The 24,708-nt window shown below is 39.4% G+C and overlaps 1 protein-coding gene across 1 annotated transcript; it reads right to left on the bottom strand.

Annotated features, from left to right (window-relative positions):
- Positions 1–22,337: 22,337 nt before the first annotated feature.
- Positions 22,338–24,127, bottom strand: LOC115725021 (protein translation factor SUI1 homolog). The gene is made up of 2 exons (XM_030654421.2): positions 23,970–24,127; positions 22,338–22,941 (listed from the first exon to the last, which is right to left on the bottom strand). Exon 2 carries the CDS (start codon positions 22,879–22,881, stop codon positions 22,543–22,545), a length of 339 nt encoding a protein of 112 aa, XP_030510281.1. The 5' UTR covers positions 22,882–22,941; positions 23,970–24,127; the 3' UTR covers positions 22,338–22,542.
- Positions 24,128–24,708: the final 581 nt, after the last annotated feature.

Below are 24,708 nucleotides of genomic sequence, written 5' to 3' on the forward strand. Positions count from 1 at the left end.
GTCTCCCAGCAATGTACATATCAGCCGTTGGGTCTTGGCTTCTGGGAAGCAGGATCGAAGTCCTTTTACGTTTGGAAATGTAATCTATTGTAAAAGAGTTTTGTTTTATAAACAGGGGATCCCTATATTACGATAGTATTTAAAATGGAAGTCTTTATTTTCAATTTTATTAATGGTTTAAATTAAACCACACTTTTTCCAAAATTATAGATTAGTGATAACAAGTTTATAAAAGCACACACGTGGCGTCCCTGAGGGTCAGGGTGTTACAGGTAGCCATGATCTCCGGAGGTCCCCATATCGGAGGAAACACTCGCAAGGAGCGAAAAAGATATGCCGAAAAGACACAGTGAGGTGTGGGAGGTTACTCAACTCCCGGCTCAAAGGCCCCGGCTAATGGACCAGCCCATAACGTTCACGGAAGAAGACGCCAAGACGGTGCGTTTTCCTCACCACGACCCACTGGTCATAGAGACCCCCATCGCAAATAAGGTGGGGGCTAGGGTCCTGATTGACAATGGGAGTTCCGTGAATTTGCTCTTCAAAGAAGCCTTCACTGCAATAGGGTTGACTGACCGGGACCTCTCGCCTAGTGGGTCACAGCTCACAGGGTTTAACGGGACGACGCTAATCCCGATGGCAAAAGTCAGGCTCCCAGTTACCCTGTGCCCGGATACCCCCCAGAGCACATTTAAGTATTGCACCTTCGTGGTGGTAGACTGTCCAACAGCCTACAACGCGATCCTAGGCCGACCGGCCCTCGTCGACTTTGGCGCAATTACTTCAATCCGACATCTATGCCTGAAATTCCCTACCCAGGAAGCCGGAGTCGGAACGGTAAGGGGAAATCAGGGAGAGGCCAGGCAGTGTTACAATGTTGCCACCCACTTACCAGTATTCATGGTCCGGGGGCCCCCTGAGATAGAGAAGGCTGAAGAGGATGAGTTGGATCCTCGCATAGGGTCCGAAAGGGTCGTGGAACCAATGGAGGACGTCGAAGAAATACCAGTGTGCGACGACGACTCCACCAAAGTACTCCGGATAGGGAAGAGCCTGGATCCGGAGGAAAAAGATAAAATAATAAAAACACTGAAGGGCGCCATCGACATCTTTGCATGGCGCCAAGAAGACATGACCGGCATCAGCCCTCATGTCATCACCCATGTACTCAATGTCAACCCGGACATGCCCCCTATACAGCAAAAGAGACGCCCGCTCGACTCGGTGAAAGCCGAGGCCTTAGAGAAAGAGGTGGACAAACTCTTGTCCAATGGCATGATCCGCGACGTGTATTATCCGGAATGGCTGGCCAATCCGGTCCTGGTGCCCAAGCCGAACGGGACTTGGCGGGTTTGTATAGATTTCACAGATCTAAACAAAGCCTGCCCAAAGGACTTTCCGCCCGGGATCGACCGGATGGTAGACGCCACGTCCGGATTTAAGCCGCCTGTCTTTCATGGATGCCTATGGGGTACAACCAAATAAAAATGCATACGGCGGACTGTGAGTGCACTAGCTTCGGGGACCGATAAGGGGGTATACCGTTACCTAGTCATGCCTTTCGGATCGAAAACGCCGCAAAGAACCTATCAAAGAATGGTTAACCGGATGTTTAAAAGCCTCCTGGGACGAAACATGGAGGTATATGTAGACGACATGCTCGTCAAATCCAAAGCATGCAACAGCCATGCAAGCAACTTAGAAGAATGTTTCGAAGTCGTCCGGAGATATGGCATGAAGCTCAACCCGAAAAAATGCACCTTCGGGGTCAAGTCGGGAAAATTCCTGGGCTTCATAGTCAGCCAAAGGGGGATCGAAGCAAACCCGGAGAAAATCCAAGCTCTCCTGGATATGCCATCCCCCAAGAAACATAAGGACGTGCAGAGCTTGACCGGAAAGGTAGCCGCACTGAGCCGCTTTATCTCACGATCCACGGACTAGTGCATACCCTTCTTCAACATACTGAAGAAATGCCAAAAGTTCAAATGGTCGGATGAATGCGAGGAGGCATTCAAAAGGTTAAAAGACCACATGGCCAAACCTCCTATCCTATCAAAACCCGTCCTTGGAGAAGACTTGTTCCTTTACTTGGCCGTCTCCGAGCATGCGGTCAGCGCTGCACTGGTCCGGGAGGAAGAAAAAATTCAGCACCCCGTGTACTATGTTAGTAAGCGCATGATAGGGGCCGAGACAAGGTACCCGGTCATTGAAAAATTAGTATTCTGCCTCCTGATGGCATCAAGGAAGTTGAGACCGTACTTCCAAGCCCATCCAATCAGAGTCCTGACCAATCATCCGCTCCGGCAAGTTCTCCAAGAACCTGAAGCATCCGGAAGACTCCTCAAGTGGGCAATGGAGCTAAGTCAATTCGACTTACATTACGTGCCCCGGATTTCCATAAAAGGCCAAGCTTTGGCAGACTTCATCACCGAATGCAATGAAGCCGAGGCAACAGCCAATACACCGGAACCACCAATCCCCACTTGGAGAGTATTTGTAGATGGAGCTTCTAATGAAAACGGTTCGGGAGCCGGAGTGGCTATGATATCACCTACTGGATTGCGGCTCCAGGCAGCACTCCGATTCAACTTCACAACTTCGAATAATGAAGCCGAATATGAGGCCCTGATAGCAGGACTAAAATTGGCTAAAGCTGTAGGAGCCAAGAGAGTGGAAATCTACAGTGACTCTCAGCTGGTTGTAAACCAAGTCTCCGGAGAATACCAAACTCGTGGCGAACGGATGGCCGCGTACGTAGCAATAGTCCGAGAACTGCTCCACGAGTTCACGGACTATAAAATAGAAAGAATCCCCCGAGAGAAGAACGCTCATGCGGACTGTCTGGCTAAGTTAGCCTCGGACAGTGAAATCGAAGAACTAGGGGTAGTACCAGTGGAACGCTTGGCAGAGCCGAGCATCAAAGTAAAAGAGACCACACTAACGGTTGGGCAAGAACCCAGCTGGATGGTCCCCATCATAAAGTACATAACCACAGGTGAGTTGCCCCAAGAGAGGGCACTGTCTCGAAAGATTCAGTATCAAGCTCATCGTTATGTAATGATGGACCAAATTCTCTACCGGAGAGGACTCAGCATGCCTTATTTAAGGTGTGTATCGGACCCTGAAGCTAGACAAATCATGCTGGAGGTCCATGAAGGGTTCTGTGGAGATCATACGGGAGGACCCAGCCTCTCAAAGAAAATATTGAGGCAGGGGTACTTCTGGCCAACAATGAAAAAAGATTGTATAGACTATGTCCAAAAGTGTGACTCGTGCCAAAGGTACGCGAACATACCGAGAGCTCCTCCAAATGAGATCACCTTGATGACCAGCCCCTGGCCCTTCGCGGTACGGGAATAGATCTCATCGGGTCTCTACCTACGGGAAAAGGAGGGGTAAAGTATGCAATAGTAGCAGTGGACTACTTCACCAAGTGGACAGAGGCTGAGCCTATGAAGACAATAACTACTAAGAAGGCATTGGACTTTGTTATCAAAAACATAGCGTGTCGATACGGCTTGCCTCACAAAATAGTCTCAGACAATGGAAAGCAATTTGATTGCGAGGAATTTACTGACTTCTGCAACCAACACGGAGTAGTGAAAAGCTTCTCCGCGGTAGCCCGACCTCAAACAAACGGCCAGGCGGAAGCAGTCAATAAAATCCTAAAGGTCACCTTGAAAAAGAAGCTACTGGCCTGAAGAATTGCCAAGGGTATTGTGGGCCTACCGGACGACCCCCAGAACCACAACCGGTCACTCGCCGTTCTCAATGGCGTACGGTTGCGAAGCAATGGTCCCGGTGGAAACATTATTCCCATCCCACAGGAGGACGACTTATGATCCGACCACCAATCAGGCACTGCTCCAAGAGGCTTTGGATCAAGTCGAAGAACTCCGGGATGAGTCTCAAATACGGATGGCTGCTTATCAAAAGAAGGTGACCAAATATTTTAACTCCAAGGTTAAAAATAGAAAATTCGCTATTGGAGATATGGTCCTAAGAAGGGTTTTTCCAGCCACCCAAGAACCCGGAGTGGGGGTACTTGGACCAAATTGGGAAGGACCATATGAAATCGAGGACGAAATCGGTTCTGGCACTTACAAACTGAAAAGAATGGACGGAACTACTGTCCCAAGAGCCTGGAATGCCGATCACCTCAGAAAATATTACCAGTAGCGAAGTAAACTTAGATTTTGTTCAAAGGGTTTGTACCGTCCAAATGTATACCTCCTCTATATTAAATAAAACTGAGTGCCTTAAAAACAAAGTTTCTATGCCACTCAGGGGGGTACTAGGGTATACCGCACGGACAAACAAAAACAAACTAAGTAAAATATCCTGATCCAAAGGGCAGGTCAAACGAAGTAAAATATCCTGACCCAAAGGGCAGGTCAAAAAGTATGCACAAAAATAAAAAGCATAAGTATAAAAACCCTGAGCCAAAGGACAGGTTAAAATATATAAGTGTGACAAATAAAGATCGCATATATATAAAAAAAAATATCCTAGCCCAAAGGGCAGGTCATATACATATAAATGGCCCGGGGACAGGCCTTAAAATATAATTGTCTCCCCTTCAAATGAAAGCTGCCGCCTATATGTAAATTGTTCTAAGGCAGCAGCAAATATGTACAAACAAAAAAAAAGTTATAAAAGAAATGGGTAGAATCTGGGTCAATAATACGGCAGCTCAGTCAGCCCGCGGAGGAAGACGAGGTCCAATCCGTGCCTCAAGCGCGGCATCAAGCTTCTTCTTCTTTTCCCGAAATCTGGCAATCATCTCCTCGGGTTTGGGATAAAAAGTAAGCTTAATACTTTGATCATTGGTGGCCCAAGCCATATAGACACCATCATCAAAGCTCTTCGGGCACCGGGCGCAGGAAACAGGAGAAAGGAGCTCGGCCCTCTTGGCCTTCCTGGTGGATTGTTCTTTGAAATCCCTAAGCTCCTTCAACTCCGCAGCTAGAGCGGCCTTGGATTCAATGTCCGATTGGTGAGTCTCTTCTAAAGATCTCACCTTGGCGACCATTTCATCCAAAGCCTCCCTGGCCTCCCGGAGATCTCGCCTGGCCTTCTCAGCAGCCTCGGTTTGGGCCCTTAGTTCCTCCTGGTGATGGGCCTCCATCCTGTCTCTCCGCTGAGCCTCGTCCCGGATCATGGCCTCCGCTTGAGCCTCCCTCCGTTTGGCCTCCTCTTCCTTGGCCTTGGCCGCTGCCTCCTGGCGCTCGGCAGCCTCCTGGTAGATCTGCCTCTCCGCTGTGAGGTCTTGGAGGACCTTCCTGACGTCATCCATGTCCCCAAAGTCGGACAGAGTGAAGCCATGGTTTATGATGTTCCTAGAGAGGCGGCTAGCCTCAGCAGCAAGCTGAACCGTAACGAAGTATAAGGAAAAATTTCTCAAAGGAAGAAAACAAAATACAAACAATAAAAGGAAACGCAAAAATTGCAAAGTACTTACCACCGTGAGAGAATGGCTGAGGTCCTGGACCTGGAAGATGGAGTTCAAGGAAGCACAAGTGGCAAACCGCTTGGGCGCGCAACGTGTAAGCTGAGAAGCAAACTCGCCGGTCATCTCCGCGGCAAAGGGAGCCAAGGTAGGCCCTAGGAGGGGACGGAACCAGTCCGTTAAGGGGTCCAGATTAAGGTTCCACGGATCCTGGTATTCCGGGTGGTTGATGCTCGCCTCAACCTCAGCTCGCAGAATCCTCCTAAGGGCCTCCACTTCGGCATACCCCCGGGAGTACTCATCCATAGCATAGTTGTGTTTGGCTATGCGAAGCTCCTGCCTCACCTCATCCCCAGGAATTGGGGTAAGCTCGATGTGGGGAGGAGCAGGATTTTCCTCCATCGGGGAGACCCCGCCGTCTAGGCCATGGGCAGGAGTGTCGGCTCTCCGAGGCCTCTTCGGCTCATCCTGGGCAACCATCTTGCCCTTACGCTTGCGAATCAGAGCCACTTCAGGCTCCTCCTCGTCCTCCTCTGCTACCTCCGGAGGGGCTTGAGGCTCTCTTGCACCCTCAACGGCTTCCTCCAAGAAGTCCCACCCTTTCCCTTGGCCTTCTCCCGGAAGCACCTCCTCGTCATCCACTAAGTCAATGGTTTCGGGGGGAGCGCCGGAAGGAACCTTCAAGGAAGGGGCCGGGGGAGAGGGGGTGAAGGCCGGAGGGGCCACGGGAGTATGAACCCCGGCAAGCTGTTCCAGGATGGCATCCATGGAGATACCTGTTTCAAAAAAATAAGCAAGTGTTAGAAGTCCGTGAGGAACCGCTTATACAAGATACAGCAAATAAGCTACTCCTACCCGAACTTCCTAATTCGGCCCTAGCAAAGTCCTGTACTTTAATGCTGGCGGCGTCATCTCCAAGATAACTATCCGAGGGCCGAAACCAGCTGGACGTTATGTAAGCTGATGGACCTAAGGGAATAGGTTCCGGAGGGCCGGAGCCCATCCGGGACCGACCTAGGTAATCTCCTAAGTTCGTAAAATAAAATTCCTTCAAACGATCCCCCCACCGGGTCAACGGCATCTTGAATCTACAAAGACGCTCGTCGAACCCTACGGGCCTATGACTGGTGTATTCATCAACGGAAGGAACATAGCGAATTATCAAGGGAGACTTACCGCCGGCACCGGAAGTGCTAGCACCGGGAGCACCCGAGTTTGGTTCGGGGGCTGAAGGCTGTGGCCGGGAAGTCTGTTTCTCGGAAGAATCTTCAAGACGAAGGGGCCTCCCGGCGGGACGATCCCCAATCTCTTCTTGAAGTATCTTGTCAAAAAATTTAGCTTCGGACTTCCCGCCAATGGCTTGGCTCCTTCGCACCACCGGACTCCCCACGCGAAGCCCTCTCCCGCAGGCGGCTCGGGCCTTAGAGTACGCCTTCTCCTGGGCCTTCCGGTAGAGATAATCTTGGTACTTCTTCTCTGCCGTAGCAATGAGCTCATCCCGGAAGGCCTTCTCCGCAACCGGCGCCCTCACATTGGGGCAGATGACCCGTGAGAGGTTGGAGTCATCCATGGATTGGTGAGAAAGGATAAGTTTGGCCTTCCTACAATTCTCCGTGGTGACTAGGCCCCCGACATCAAGATCGGCGTGGTCATAGGAGGCGAAGGCTTGGGCCCTTCGAAGAAAAGCTTGAGTGGGAAGCGTCCGCTGGTAAGGTGGGATCCGCACCCACTCCGTGAGAAGCTCCGGGTGGTCCACGGCCCTGAACCCGGACGAGAAGAAAAAGCGGTGGCAGTACTCCTTAACGTGAGTCTGCCTGTTATACGGAACCACCCCCTCGTTAGCAGGGTGGATCCGGAACCCATAAAAACGATCCTTAAGTTTGTCCCCTTTCTTGGGGACGGATACAAGTTCATAAAAATATAAAATTTCCGCCGGGCTGGGAGACCCCCAGCCACGGGCGGTGTAAAAAATAAATAAGCCTGAGAGCAAAGGTAAGCTTGAGGAATAAGTTGGTATGGCGCAAGGCCGACAAATACAAGAAAATTAACAAAGTAATCTTGGAGCGGGAGCATGGCACCGGTCATCAAATGGGTCTGACTCCAAGCCCCGAAGCCGTCATAGTTATGATTAGGCGTTTCCGAGTCGCGAGGAGGCCGGTGAAAGGTCCCTGAGGTGGAGGGTTTGATCCCGGCCACATTAATAATGTTCTCCAGCTGGTGAGGACAAGTCAGGGTCGATCGAAGCTCGGCCGCTTCCCAACCAGTTGCACGGGACTTATACCCCTCCTGGGCAACGGGTCCCAGAGAAACCTCTTCCAGCGTGGCCATACCTTTCCCTTTCTTCTTCGAAGATTTTGAGCCAGAAGCAGACATTTTGTGTTCTGAGAAAAACAAAAAGGGAAAAAGAAAAGTCCAGCAGTTAGGTCTCATACCAAACCCTAAATCAAGAAAAAGGGAGTGGGGGTCCCCTAACCGCTGGAAAGAGGCCCCCTCCGGACACGTGTCACATGAGAAACTCTGGAGAGAATCCCTGAACAAGTGTCGGGTGCAGTGAAATCGCAGAAAGTGGTTTTGTAAAAAGAAAAAGAAAAGAGAAAAGCCGTCCTATGCCCTAAGCAACTGTTAAACGAAAAATGCATGGCTCTCTCTAAACAAAGCTGTTTGATTACAACAGGGGCATGGTAATGGTGATTCTACAACTAACGCAGTAAACATAAAGCAGAACTCAAACACTCACACACCCAGAAGCCTCTAAGTACGAACCCAGAAAACGAACGAAGTAAATATAAGCATGTTAAGGATGCAAGAAACTTACAGTAGATCGTTGAACTGGGGGTACTGAATGTGGTTGAGTGAAAGTTGAGGAGAACTGGCGAAGTCGAACAATGGAAAACTGAATGAAGTGTCTAAGTATTAAGGCAGTTCGTGCTATTTTGAGGAATTTTCTCTCTGAGAAATTCGAGCAGAAATGGCAAGGAATGGAAAGTAACCGAAATGAAGGAAAGGTGGTGGCTTTTATAGGCAAAGACGCATGAGGAACAGGTGTCATCACCTACCAATCGCACGGTGGGGGAGATGCACGATTCGAATTCCCGAAGATCAACGGATCAGATCAATCTGCCATAAAGGCGGTAGAAACGTTTGAGTATCCGTCTGACACCATTAATGCGCCGCATCAATCAAAGGGCGTGAAACGAATCGACCTCTGCAAAAGCGAATCGCTGGATTTAATGCCATCATTAGACACGCCTCCACGCGCCCCAAGCTCGTGTCAGAAGACTGAGGAGGCGGCTGGAGACATTCCTGCAAAAGGCGAATCGCTGCATTAAATGTCGTCATTAAATGTGCCCCCACGCGCTCGAGGCCTGAGCCAGGGAAACGAGTAGTCGACCGGAGGCACTTGAACAAGCCTTGGTTTATTTTTACTAAGTAAACAAGGCTTGGGGGGTAAATGTTGCTCCAGAATTCGCCCAAAATACGTGGACCAGTCGAGAGGGGACACGTGGACCAGATAACTTGTAAACATTTGCTAAGTCTTTGCGCGTCACAAGAAAGGGCTGTTAGCATGGGTCCTGGAGTAGGCTCCCGGAGTACAAGGTACTCCAGGAGGCGTGCATAGCGTGAAGGCTCTCCGGGATGTGTCAGGTCTCTCCCGAGCAATCAAGTCGCATTTAATGCTGCATGGGAGGAAGCGTGTTGGGACTGTAACACGCAATAAAGTCTGACGGCACAACCCCCAAACAGCAACGCTACAGTAATGATCATTTAAGTCTAGCGACGGCTACTATGCGAAGAGTCACGTCAATCACAAGGCAAAAAGGACATTCTTCATAAAAGCCCTACAGCACCTAGGGATTTGACCATGCATCACCCATGGTATATTCATTGGAAATGCCCAACTTTATGGATACTTACAGATACATGTGTAAGAACAATTCTAGGGATTACCCCACCAAAACACTATAAATACCCCCTCAAAGCTCATTTAATGGGGTCGAGAATCTTGGTTTGCAAAAGAGCAGGAACAGAAAATATTCACCAAGAACATTCTCTGTATTTAAGAGAAAGACATTCTCTCAAGTGTAGAATCTGTATTAAATACATCCATTAATAACAGAGGCTCGTGGACTAAGGCTCATTAACGCCCCAACCACGTAAAAAATCTTCATCTCACTTTCTTACAGCTCTTTATTATAATCATATTTTAATAGTTGCCGAAAACCTCGGTCAACACTTCCTGACTAACGCAAAAGTAGTTGCGAAAAAGTAAAGAATCCAGTATCCCTAGAGGAGTAAACATATAGAGAAGAATTTCACAATATCAAAGATTTTGTGATTAAGGAAATGTAATGGTGGAGAAAAGTTGAATTAATACAACCTGTCAGATCCTATTACGGAGAATACACTACATACTACACTTGATTTGTATATCAAGGTTTTGAGATTATTTGAAATGTACTTTTTTGTTTTATATTAGTGCAAGTGGGAGCTTGTTGGGTTTTGTGCCCTAAATAAAATCAATTTCAATATAATCAGATTTACTAATTATTAAAGATCAGAAAACATTTTATATTGCATGGTTCACATGATTTATTTCATGATTATAAAATCTATTAGGTCCAGAACATGTGTATTTGTTTATCATTATAGTGTTGTCAGCACAGTGGAATATAATCATGATTATATGTTCAAAAGTTTAATTCCCTAATTTGTCAGTTCACTGGATTTAGAATGGCATGATAATCAGCGATAGGTATGCTTACACCTTGGATAAGTGTTATGTCCTTTCCAGGGCATTGGCAAAGTTTACCAGTATCGGATGTATGGAGTATACATTTGAAGGGACCGATATTGAACTTTGATTAGATATATTTACTGTAATATATATTCAATTCAATATCACCTAGTTGATCCTAGATCAAATGATCTTAATCCTGACATGATTAGGTTCGATCTCAAGAGTGTTATTTGTGTTCTTTGATTTGATAGTTAAGCCTACTTTTTGGTCAGGGTGATATTACATTTTGGGAACACGGTAGTACAATTGACTGGGAGTGCTAAACATAGATATGGAATCTATAGCTTCTATAGGTATTTAGAAGTAAAACGATGATTTCCTTCGAGCTTGGCTGAATAGAGATAAATGATTGAGATCTCATTTTAGTGATTATATTATTTCACTAAAATGTCATTTATAGGTGGTCAAGTGTTTTAAGGATAAAATACATTGAATGGGTGTAACGGTAATTTTATCCCTATGCAATGTAGATCATCTATAGAGGATCATTAATTATTGGGATTATAACAATAGACAATTAATAGAGTATCCATATCGTGGAACATATAGAGCGTTCTATATGACTGAGAGTGCAATTCCAAGTTCTATGAGTTGATGCAATGAGGAATTAATAAGTTAGTGGATTTACTTGGTAAATTCTACGTCTGCTTATTGGAAGCTCGGTTATATAGGCCAGTGGTCCCCATACTAGTTGAGACCATACTGCTTGTAAGACTTAGTTAATTGATTTTAGTTAATCAATTATAATTCTAAAATTAGACTATGTCTAGTTTATGATTTTTCACTAAGCAAGGGCTTAAATGTGAAGAAAAGAGATTCTAGGGTTTATTTGTTAATTAAGAGACTTTGATTAGTCTAATTAATAAATATTTAAATGACAATATTATTTAATAATTAATTTTTGGTTATTAAATAATTAGAATTGGCATTTAAGTGGGTAAATTGGAAATTTGGCATTTTTGAGAAAATAAGATGGGAAAATGATAAAATGGCAAAATTGCAAAGTGGGGCCCATTATCTATTCCTTGGCCGATCACTTAGTGTAGATTTTACCATTTAATTTTTTTCATTATTTTAATGCCAAAATAAATCTTATTTAAACTTAGGTGGTTACCTATAAATAGATATTGATAGCTCACACTTAACAGATTGATGAAATTTCACTTCCAGAAAATTTTCCTGAGCCTTCTTTCTATTAGGCCGAAACCACTATTCCTCTCTTTTCTTCTTCAAATTTTCATACCTTGAGTCATAGAGTGAGTTCCCACACACATCAAGTTGTATATCAATCATAGTGTGTAAGACTGTGAAGAATCCAATCAACAAGAAGGAGAATCGGGCTCAAGAAGGAGAGAAAGAGATCCAGGTTTAGATCTTGATAATGCTCTGCTACAGAAAGGAATCAAGGGCTAGTGATCTGAAGGGAAGGAGTCATTATATTCCGCTGCAATCAATGTAAGGTTTTCTTAAACCCTTATGTGTTTATTTCATTATTTTAGAAATTCATATTAGGATGTTAATGAAGCATACGCGTATCATGGCTTCGTACCCATAGGTTAGAGCGAAAGGAGTGTGGCCTGTTGCTATTTTATCCGTAGTGCGGCAAGACCATAACACTTCAGGTTTTTCTTTAGGCTAGTTCCCTTTGGCTTGCTCCAGGAGTTTCTTTAATGTATCCGTAAATGTTTGGTTAACCACTTCCACTTGTCCATTTACTTGTGGGTAAGCGACCACCGTAAATCTATTAATGATTTGGTGTTTGCCACAAAAGTTAGTAAAGAGATCGTTGTCAAACTGCATTCCATTTTCTAACACTATCTTTTGTGGGATTCTGAAGCGACAAATGATATTCTTGATCATGAAATTAAGAACTTTATTTGATGTGATAGTGGCTAAGGGATCTGCTTCAGCATATTTGGTGAAGTAATCTACCACCACTACTGCATATGAAACTCCACCTTTTCCCTTATGTAGTAAACCTATGAGATCGATTCCCCAAACAGCGAATGAATAGGGAGTTTGCATCTTTTGAGTTTGTTTGGGGTAACTCTAGGTATTTTTGAGAACTCTAGCACTTGTCACACTTTCTAACATAGTCCATTGAGTTTTCAATCATTGTTAGCCAAAAATACCATTTCCTTCTTTGAGAGGCTTTGCCCCTAGCATAATTGCCACAAAAACCCTCATGTACTTTGACCATGACGAGCTTGGCTCCTTCTTTCATGACAAACCTTAGAAGTGGCATTGAGTAGCCTCTTTTGTACATTACTCTATCCATGATGATGAAGCGTGCTGCTTTTCTCATCAGTTTCTTAGCTGTATTCTGGTCTATTGGGAGAATACCTTATTCTAAGTATTCTGCAATTGGGATCATCCATGATGGACTGTTGTCGATCATAACGATAGGCTATAAGTCTTCATTGATGCTTCATTTGGTGAGGTATTCAACGGGAACTACAGTTAGAGTATCAGTATTTGTTGCACTAGCTAGTTTAGCTAGGGAATCTGCGTTCGCATTCTGTTCAAGTGGCACTTGTTGGATGGAGTAGTGTTTAAGTTGAGCTATTAGATCTTTAGCCTTGCTCAAGTATGTTATCATCTATGATCCTGGGGTTGGTATTCGCCGAGAATTTGATTAACAACTAGCTTCAAATCATTGTAAATCTCAAGTCACTCAATTTTGATTGCTAGTGCTAACCGAAGTCCTACTAGGAGTGCCTCATACTCCTCTTCGTTGTTTGTGTTGGAAATTATTTTACCAGGATCTTAGATCTACTCACAAGTATGTTGATTAACACCCTAAATATGAACTTTCTAAAACGATGAAATAAACACATATAAAGTTTAAGAAACCTTACATTGGGTGCAGCGGAATTAAATGACTCCTTCCGTTCAGATCTCTAACCCTTGTATCCTTTCTGTAGCAGAGTATTATCAAGATCTGAACCTGGATCTCTTTCTCTGAATCCTTGATGTTGAAACTCCTTTGCTGATGATCTTTCTTCACGATCTTCCTCACTATGATTGAGGTATCACTTGTTGTGTGTGGGCACTACTCAGACACTAAGAATTTCGAAATCTCAATGAGGAAGAGAGAGAGAGTGGATTCAGCCAAAGATAGGGAGAGAGAAGGCTCAGTTTTTTCTGAATGAAAAAGTAAAAAATTTAAGTGTGTATTTCCTGAAGCTTTCACTATCTATTTATAGCATTCCACTAGGGTTAGGTTTGAATTATTTGGCATTAAAATAATGAAAATATCAGTTTAAATTGCCTACAAAAGTGGCCAGCCATGCTTAGTGGATTTGGGCCTCACTTTTTGCAATTTTGCAGTTTTATCTTTTCTGCATCTTATTTTCTCAAAAACGCCAATTTTCTAATTCAACCATTTAAATGCCAATTCTAACTATTTAATAACTATAAATAATTATTAAATAATATTGTCATTTATCATATTTATTAATTGAACCATACAAAGTAACATAATTAACAAATATGCCCCTATTAACTCTTTCTTTACAATTTCGCCCTTACTTAGTGAAAAATACACAAATAGACATAGTCTAATTTGAGAATTATAATTGATTGATCAAAACCAATTATATGAGTCTTACAAGCAATATTATCTCAACTAGTGCGAGGACCATGGGTCTATATAACCGAGCTTCCAATAAGTAGATCAGGAATTTAGCACTAAAATTCACTAACTTATTAATTCTTCGTTGAATCCACGCATAGAACTTAGAATTGCACTCTCAGTATATCGAATGCTCTATATATTCCACCATATAGACACATCATTAGTTATCCATTGTTATAATCCTAATGTGATCAATGATCCTCTATATGAATGATCTACACTGTAAAGGGATTAGATTACCGTAACACCCAACAATGTATTTTATCCTTCAAACACTTGACCCCGTATAAATGATATTTCAGCTTATGTGAAATGAGTACACCACCATTTATGTTCGTTTGGTCAAGCTCGAAGGAGATCATCCTTTGCTTACTATTCGCCAGATGGAAGCTATAGATTCCATGTTTATGCTAGCGCTCCCACTCAATTGCACTACCGTGTTCCCAAAATGTACGTATCACCCTGACCTAAAAGTAGGCTTAACTAACAAATCAAAGAACACGAATAGCCTTTCAAGATTGAGCCTAATCATAACAGGATTAAGAACATTTGATCTAGGATCAACTAGGCGATATTGGCTTGAATAGATATTACGGTAAGTTTAATAAATCGAAGTCAAAGTTCAATATCGGTCCCTTCCGATGCATACTCCATGCATCCAACCTGAGCTTTACTTTAACCAATGCTCTGGAAAGAACATAGCACTTCTCCAAATGCAAGTAAACTCTGTTGTAGATTATCATATCAGTAAAACCCTATGTCTGATAAATCTAGGAAACTTTATTCACATAGTCATGTTTACTTTCCAATGTGTTGACGGCACAATAAACAGGATCAAGTATGTGAAAAGGGTTTCAGATGAATTTATACATTATGTACATATAATCATGAAATAAATCATGTGAACCATGCAACATTAAATGTTATTTCTGATCTATATTAATAAGTAAATCTGATTATATTGAAATGAGTTTTATTTAGGGCATAAAACCCAACAAACTCCCACTTGCACTAATATAAAACAAAAAGTGCGTTTCAAATAATCTCAACACCTCGATATACAAATCAAGTGTAGTAGTAGTAAACTCCTCGTAATAGGATCTGGAAGATTGAATTAACCACAACCTTTTCTCCACCATTACTCTTCCTTTAATCACAAAATCATTGATAATGTGAAATTCCTCTCTATATGTCTACTCTCTTGGGATACTGGATTCTATACCTTTGGCAACTACTTTTGGTTAATCAGGAAATTAACACTAGTAGTTTAAGGAAATTTGGAATGGTGCCAAAGATGTATAGAACTTTCCTTAGACTGAATAAGTACCTTTCCTGCAACTTTAACATTCACTCCCTTCCTGGTAGACCTAGAGACTTCCGATAGGTTTTTACACTTCTCCAAAATCACTATTCCACCTCCAGAGTAATCGTAATCTTATCAGAAAGATTTTCTAGCACAAAGGCAAATTTCGAAATCTGATATGGTGTAGTCTAAGAGTTTTAAACACACCCTTATAGACTAACATATAGTTCCTCTTCTTAATCTTAAGATTTACTTGATTGTCTTCCAATGTTCTTCTCCTAGATTAATCTGATACCTACTCATTACTCCCACTCAACAGCAGGTGTCTGGTCTAAGGCATACAAAAGCATATCTAAGACCTCTCACTGTTGATATAAGAAATTCTTTCATGGCTTTATCTTTTCTGGAATAGTTGAGACTTTTCCTTAGATAAATAAAATCTATGCCTAAGAAGTTGTGAAGCTTCTATAGATTTCCATTAGAAAGAAAATGCTTCAGCATCTTACTAAAGTAAGTTGCTTGCATTAGAGTAAGTAATTACCAGGTATACCACAAGCCATAGGTTTAGATAAACTCAAACCTAGGAACAGGAAGTTTTGTTACGTCCATTGAATGGACTTATAAACTAAAATTTCCTTTTATGTCCTTGTAAAAGAAAACTTTAGGTTATTCCATGTGAATGGATTAAACCATAGTTCTATTGGCTTTCTTCTTAGTTTCTTATCTTGACAATCCATTACTTGTTTAAACTCACAATGGATTTTAATCACTAGTGTCTCCCAAGTCATAAGAAGGTCAGTTCCTAGAAACTCTCCCACTACGACAAGGTACCGTGAATTATGTCTAAGAAGACTAAATGGTATTAACCTCTTTGGTTGTGACAAGACAACAGAGGCAGTGGGATCACATATGTCAAATAAGATGATAGAACACTTTTGGAATCAAGAAATAAATATCTCCTTTATTTGCTACTTGATTTTCAGACTTAGTCATTTTCTTAGAAAAGTAGTATTTGTTTGAGCAAACACTTTCTTATCTATTGACTATGGGATGGTCCACCCCTAACCACTTAGAATAGCTAACAAACCATGGTTAACAGTTCTAGCTTTTCTTAAGATTTTGATTAGGTCATCCATGAATCTAGTAATGATTTACATTAAGTATACAACCATTACATCATTCTAAAATTGTACTACCATTGAAGGAATTAGGCAACGACTAGTAACTAATCATCAACATGCAACTCAAAATTTCTGGGCAGGTGAGTTAGGATATAATCAAAAAATCAATTTAATGATCTTTGAACTGCATATCTACTAACTATTTCTCCACCCCTATCAGTTCGCAAGATCTTTAACCACTTACCTTAATGGTTTTAACCATTGCTAGAAATTAATGAAATTTTTCAAACATTTCAAATTTCTTTGCTAAAAGGTATAATCTAGAGTTATCGTTTTAAGAATACAACGAAAAACTCATATCCACCCCTGAATGTACATCCATCTGGGAATGAGATGAACTACTTTCAGTGGATATAGGCATATTAACTCTTTCCAGAGATTGATCTTGTCAAATCCACTATGAACAAGATACAAATGCCATAGATTAAAAAAAAATGTGGTAGTGTCTATTGATGACATAGGTTTAGTTACATCAAAGAGTTCTTAGAATACTGCAAGTGGATCCTGGTCACAGAATACCTAACTCATATTCCATACAGTTTTAATCCATTAATAGAAGATGGATATTAAACACTTGAGAAAGTGTAACTGTATTGTATTCTGGAATTAGAAATATAAGAAAATTTCTATTTGGAATCTAAAATTAAAGTCAAAGACTTAAATTTATACCAAATATAATGGGTAATTCTATCTTGGACCAGCACTACTAATACAAACTCTAAGTCAGATTTGCCAATACAAGTAGGAGATTTCTAAGATTGAGGATTTATATCAATTGGGAATAGAATTTCGGGATTATAATCATATGCGTCATTTAATTTCTTAAGAGAAAATATAATGACATGAAATGATTTATAGACCATTCATCCAATGATATATTATTGAGCTAATTTGAAATGAATAAGCTAAGAGGAATTAGGATAATTTCGTTTAAAAATAAGAATCCAACGATGCTTCGATTAGCGAAAGACAAAGTAATCTTATTTATGTCATCTTCTTGTTTCATATTGTAAAAATACTAGTCTAAGGTGTCATCAATTGATGAACAGCTTGATGTTGCATATACAATATTTATTTTTCGAGATCTTACTATTATGTATGTCTAATGGTGAAAATCCATTAGGGATTTATCTCATTAGAAAAACAAACATGTTAGACCAACAATGAACATTCGAAATTAAACTACAACTTAATAACAGAAAATAACATGGTTAAATATAAATTCATACACAATTCAGAAATTATAAACATATAGCAAGTAGGAATGACTAGTGAAAATACTAAAACATACAATCCTAAATAATTTTCAAGATTTTCAACAAACTGATACAGTGTCCCGGTAGGCGAGAGTCAAAGTATCATTTATTGAATAGAGTTGTCAGCTCATCTAAAATAGAAACCATTCTAGCAACCTTTTATTCGATCAAAATAAGAATTAACTAGTACTAGAAATAACTATCTAGAATATATATATCAATTAACTAAGTATTTTTCTAAAATTAACTTTAAAATATTAAATGAAAAATAAATTTCATACATTTTAAAGCTAATTATGTTGCTAATTCAATTTTAATTAGGTTAGACTAATATAATTAACCTAATACAATTATTTAAATAAGGCAAATGGACCTTCACAATTGGGGTAGTTCATGTGAGGGAGAGCTGGGTTCAGTATGTCGTACCCACTGCTATTGGCCCCCTAACTCTCACACAAGGCCCAAAAGAGAGGAATTTAACCTTTAAATAAACAATTTTAATTCATTGAATAAGCCCTAATCTAATTGGGCCTAAATAAATTTACTTATGTCAAAATTTATTTTAGCAACCTAGTCCATTTACTTAGTAAAACTTAAATGGGCTTCCTATATGCATCTAAGCCCAATAGCAAACATATAGGCTGTAAAGTCCGCTTAATTTAAATTTGGAAATTAGCAGATAATTAGGATTTAATTATTAAAATTAATCATTAATTATTTATGATAATTTATTTGAATTCAGAATGCATTTTGTATGTCATATATAAAAATTTCATATTTTTGCATGTTCAGTGCCCGGTAATATTGGAATGCGGTGTATGGCTCAATAGAATCACATATTAGTATTTTTGTATAGCGGGGCAATTTATTTACATATGGGGAATGTCATGATTGGTCGGGAATTTAGAATTTCCCAAAAATACCCGTAAGTGCCTTTTTAATCCTTTTAGTGTGGAAGGGCAAAATGGTCATTTTGCCCCATAAACTTTTGTCCTATCGTGGACTTAGTGTTAAGTGATTAATTGATTTATTTTGGATTATTTTAGGTGAAATAAGATAGGTATTATGTTATTAGTTCATTTATTCAAAAAGCTAAAATTTAGAAAATTCAAGAGAATTCTCTCTCTCTCTCTCTCTCTCTCTCTCTCTCTCTCTCTCTCTCTCTCTCTCTCTCTCTCTCTCTCTCTCTCTCTCTCTCTCTCTCTCTCTCTCTCTCTCTCTCTCTCTCTCTCTCTCTCTCTCTCTCTCTCATTCGGCCACCCTTAGAACAGCTAGGGTTTGGGGGGATTTTTCTGTAATTCCAGTAACATTCTTCAAGGATTTGAAGTGCTTAAGCTCTAGGTAATTTCTTATAGCTTTTTCTTTAGTTTCTTGGGTTTTAAGGAAATGAAATTTTGCATGTTTTGAGGAATTGCTTGCTGTAGCTACTGTTATTATTTAGTGTTGTTACCTGAAGCTTAAATATGTTTAGTTATGTGGATTCAAGCAGGTTTTGTTGATTGTTAGTTAGATTTAATTAAATTTTAGTTATAAATTAATTTAAATTCATTTCTAAACAACTTAAATTAAATAATTTAAGCTGCTTGAATCCACATAACTAAGAAGGAGAGAAAGAGATCCAGGTTCACGTTTTGTTAATTCTTATATACTTTAATTAAATTTTAGTTATAAATTAATATAAATTCATTTCTAAACAACTTAAATTAAATAATTTTCTAAATATTTATTGGAAATTATTACTAAGATGGAAATAATTCATTTTATTTTCATATCCATCTAAGTATAATTTATAAATATTAAATTAAAATTTATATTTAGAATTTTTCATTCTAAATTGGTAATTTTAATTAAATAAATAGATATATATTTAAAATAAATAGATTAAAGTAAATAAAATACGAAAATACATTTTAAATAATGAGCTTTATTATTATTAGGACATTCGATCTCCATTGTTGGTTCGACATAGTTCTTGTTTTAGTGAGTAATCCTCCCTAATGGAGGAACCTTCATTAGTAATTTAACGTCGTAGAATCTCAAAAGATAAGTACTATGTGTAAGTGTTTATTTTAGTAAATAGATCACCCTAATGGTGGCGACTTTAATAGACTTACAAAAGTATGAAACAATGGTGGAAGCTCATAAGATAGAATGGCCTTGACTCTCGCCTAAACGGGACAACACTAGATTCTGATCTTGATCGAATAACAGGTTGCTAGAATGTTTATCATTTTAGATGAGGTGACAACTCTATTCAATGGATGGTATCTTTGACTCTCGCCTAAACGGGACACTGATATCAGTTTGTTGAAGACCTTAGAAATTATTTCGGATTGTATGTTTAAGTATTTTCGCTTGTCATTCCTACTTGCTATATGTTTAATAATTTCTGAATTGTGTGTGAATTTATATTGAACCATGTTATTTTCTGTTATTAATTGTAGTTAAATTTTGAATCTTCATTGTTGGTCCAACTTGGTTTGTTGTGCTAATGGGACAAATCCTTATTGGATTGTCAACCATTAGACAAACATAATAGTGTTAGATCTCGATAGGTAAATATTGTAAATGCAGCATCTAGCTATTATTCATCAATTGATGACACCTTAGACTATATTTACAATATGAAACAAGAAGATTATATAAATAAGAATAACTTTGAGTCTCGCTAATCGGAGAATCGTTGGATTCTTATTTAAATTCGAAATTATCCTTATTCCTCTTAGCTTATTCATTTCGAATTAGCTCAATAATATATCATTGGTTTGTAAATCATACAATGTCATTCTATTTTCTCTTAAGACATTGAATGGCGGATACGGTTATATTCCCAACATTTTATCCTGAAATTATATAAATCCTCAATCTAAGAAATCTCCTACTTGTATGGGCAAATCAGAGTTAGAGTTAGATTAGTAGTGGTGGTCAAAGATAGAAGAATACTCATGTATATTTGGTATAAATTTAAGTCTTTGACTTTAAATTTTAGATTCCAAATAGAGATTTTATATTTCTATTTCTAGAATACAATATAGTTACACCTTCACAAGTGTTTAATAACCATTTTCTATCAATGGATTCAAATTGTATGTTAGTATGAAATATGAGTTTAGTATTCTGTGACCAGAATCCACTTGCACTATTCTAAGAATTCTTTGATGTAACTAAACCTAAGTCATCAAAAGACACAACCACATATTTTATAAATCTATGGCATTTGTATCTTGCTCATAGTGGTTTTGACGAGATCATTCTCTGCAAAGAGACAATATGCCTATATCCATTGAAAGTATAATCATCTCATTCGCAGATGGATGTACATTCAGGGGTGGATATGAGTTTTTTGTTATGTTCTTAAGACGATCACTCTAGATTTTACCTTATGCAAAGAAATTTGAAATGTTTGAAAAATTTCATGAATTTCTAGCAATGGTTCAAAACCTTTTAGGTAAATGCTTAAAGATCTTGCGAACTAATAGAGGTGGAGAAATAGTTAGTAGATATGCAGTTCAAAGATCATTAACTTGATTTTTGAATTATATCCAAACTTACCTCCCTAGAAATTTGATTTGCATATTGATGATTAGTTACTAGTTGTTGCCTAAGTTCTTCTAAGGAAATACCCTAGTGATAAGAAAATTTCAGAATGATGAAATGGTTGTGTACTTAGTGTAAACCATTACTAGACTCATGGATGACCTAATCATAATCTTAATTAAGGCTAGAACTGTTAACAAAGGTTTGCATGTTTATTAGCTATTCTAAGTGATTAGGGGTGGACCATCCTATAGTCATTAGATAAGAAAGTGTTTGTTTAAAGAAATACAACTTTTCTAAGAAAATGACTAAGTCTGAAAACAAAGTAGCAAATAGAGGAGATAATTTTCTTGATTCTAAAAGTGTTGTATCATCTTATTCTTTGTAAGATGGTCCCATTGCCTCTGTTGTCTTGACACAACCCAAGAGGTCAATACCATTTAGTTTTCCTAGACAGTATTTTGTCTATTCGAGTAAGATTAAACTCAAAGATTGGAAGGAGTAGACATTACCACTAATCAATGCCATCTTAAGCCACGACAATCCAAGCACTCCAATAAAAAATTTAAAAAATCAATACCAAGCACAGATTGGGTTTCATTTTCCTATTCCCATGCTAATAAACCCTTATACCAAACACCCCCTAGGTGTTGTATCCCTTCTTCTTCACGCACTAGCGCAGCACTGGCCGCATTCTCAAAATAGATGAATAATTCGTCTCTATATATTCCTCACGCACTAGAGGTCTAGCTAAGTGATATTTGAGAGATTGGAAAGCCTGTTCGCATTCATTAGTCCATTCAAGCCTCATTGCATCCATTTAGTATATTAAAGAAGGAACCACACTTGTCGATGAATTTGGAGACGAATAGGTTAAATGCAGCAATTCGTCCAATAAAGGCTTTGCACTAACTTGTAGTAGGTTGGTGAAGTGAAATGTATGCTTAAATGTAAAATTTTAATGTGAATTGGTTTAAGGAGAATAAAAACAAAAAAAAGAGAAGGAAATCTGTTGGGAGAATGTATGGAAGAGTATTTTGAGTACTCCACAAAATGTATACCTATTCCCCAATAGTTAACTTTAGCCTAATGTTTCATTTCCTCCCTAATATATGCCTAGATGCCCCCTAGCGAAAAATCCACTTACCACGAAGAATTAAACACCAGAAAATCATGTTTAGAAAATAAAGTAGTTTCCATATTTATTAAGAATAACAAAATAGCATCACATGTATCTGGTGTCTTCATATGGTAAAACCCAAAAAAAAAAAGTAAAAACAAGCTGAAATAACAGAACCAAACCCTTAAACAATCCCCACACATAAACCTTATTTTGTTATTGAAATTGTATCAGGAAAACATGACCCAAGAACCAAAGTCTTCAAAAACCATGAATCTTGATGCGATCTTTCTTGACAAGACTCGCCTGAACAAGGAACTGGGACACGTTCTTGCGCTGATCACCTTGGAGTTGAATTATTTTACCCAACTCTTTATCCTGAACAACATTGCCGTTGCAGCAAAACTCCTTCTTAAGATCCTTGAGGATCTTCTCGTAGCTAAAGTCTTTCTTTAACCCCTGCACCGTAGTCAGGCACTTCTTTCCATTCCTTTGCTGAACTCGAACGTGTACATTCTCTTTGGCCCCAGGGGCATCAGTGTCCTGCGCCTCAGCAAATGGGTCGAAAGCAGATGGAATCTGAATGTCTAACTCAACCATGTACCTTGCTGGTTTTGAAAGTAGAAATCTCCGTACGAAAGCCTTTTAAGCTGTGTGCAACTGCGATAGATGAAGTGAAACAAACACAGTTAGTTAGCTCTTAATTCAAAATAAGAATCAAATTCAAATACCCTGTTCCCAAAATAACATAAACAAAGCTATATAAAACACAACAGAAAATTATATCCGCTACCTAGGTGTGTCACTACATGGAATTAATAACCATAAGATCAGGCCCTTACACTCCTACAGCAAAAAAAAAACCACAAGACCAGACCCATATTTTGAAAAATTTCCTTTGAAAACAATACAATAAACCGTATGTTTCAACAAAATCAAATCATACTATAGTTTCCAGCCACAAACAAAAGGACCACCACAACCCAGATCACAAATTAATAAAAATTCAGAAAACAATAATAGTCATGATAAAATTCTACAGCTTTTAGTTTTATTATTAAGATTATCACTTCTACAAAATTCTATTAATTGATATTAGGCTGATCTCCAAGTATAAAAAATAGCTAAAAAAAATCGAAAAATCAAAAAGACCAACCCAACCCATGTTCAACAACCACGCCAAAACAAAGAACACATAAACTAAACGTCCTAAGATATATATATATGTGTGTATATATATGGCAGCCACTCTAAACTTCCACATATATATACAAATATAGAAATATATATTATACTACACGTCAAAATTATATTATACTAGACTGGGAGGTTAAAAAGATAAAATAAAACCCCTCTACATGGACCTCAACAATTGGCAGCCTCGGCTTCATCAAAGATAAGAAATTGAACAGCTCTATCAAAACATAAAGGACTATCTAATGATCACAAAACCCGTAACACAAATTCAACTAACAAAAAGACAACGAGAGACCTATGAGAGGACAGCCCGATTTTCCAGGTTAAGAAAAAGTAACAGAGCTATAGAAAGTCTCAAATCTTTTGAAGGTTACAAACGTAAAAACTGAATTCATGCACACCAATCAAGAAAAAGATACCCAGAAAACTAAAACGTTACAATAAATATTAAAGAAAAAAATCAAAAGTAAAAACTAGGGAGAGATGTTTACCTGAAGATAACAACCTCAGAGAAACTCAAATATTCTTAGACTTCTTAGAATATGAGGGCTATTGGGTGTGTATTTATAGGAATCAAAACAAACGCGGAGTAAGTTGTAAGCCACAAATTCCAACCATGGTTGAGTTGGGTTAGGATTGGATTCGAATTAAATCACTAGAGAAAGTCGGTGTAAAAGCAGGCTGACGGTGTAGATTGAGTCTTGAAGTAATTATTGACGGATGGGATCATGAGATGTTTACGTGGGTCAAAAGTTAAAGATGCGACCGCGTGCATTGGACGCAAGTTTCATCAAGTGAACTATGTCGGATAAGGAATAATATGGTCCCATTGAGAAGATTCCAGAGCATGGCGAGGCCCACGACTTCACTGTTTGGGTTTTCGGTGGACTTTTTGAGGCCCGCAACTTCACTGTTTAATGGGCTTTTACTGCATTTTTTCAGGGTTCAGATGTAAAATAGTTTTAAATTTAGAGAGTAAGTTGCCGTTTGGTAACATTTTTGTTTTTTAATTTTTTAATCACAAAATAAAAGTAAAATTTTGTTTTTGAAAAATAAAAATATGTTCTGTAACTACTTTTGTTTTTTAATTTTAAAAATAAAAAATAAAAGTGTGTGCTGTAAAGTTTATTTTCATTTTTATTTTTTGATTTTATTTAAGTCGGGTCTAGATTCGGGTTCGATTCAGAGGCCGAATTCAGCGCCAAGGTCGTGGGAGGGATTTAGGTCCGG

This window comes from Cannabis sativa, chromosome 6 (assembly GCF_029168945.1).
Source record: "Cannabis sativa cultivar Pink pepper isolate KNU-18-1 chromosome 6, ASM2916894v1, whole genome shotgun sequence".
NCBI classification, from domain to species: domain Eukaryota; kingdom Viridiplantae; phylum Streptophyta; class Magnoliopsida; order Rosales; family Cannabaceae; genus Cannabis; species Cannabis sativa.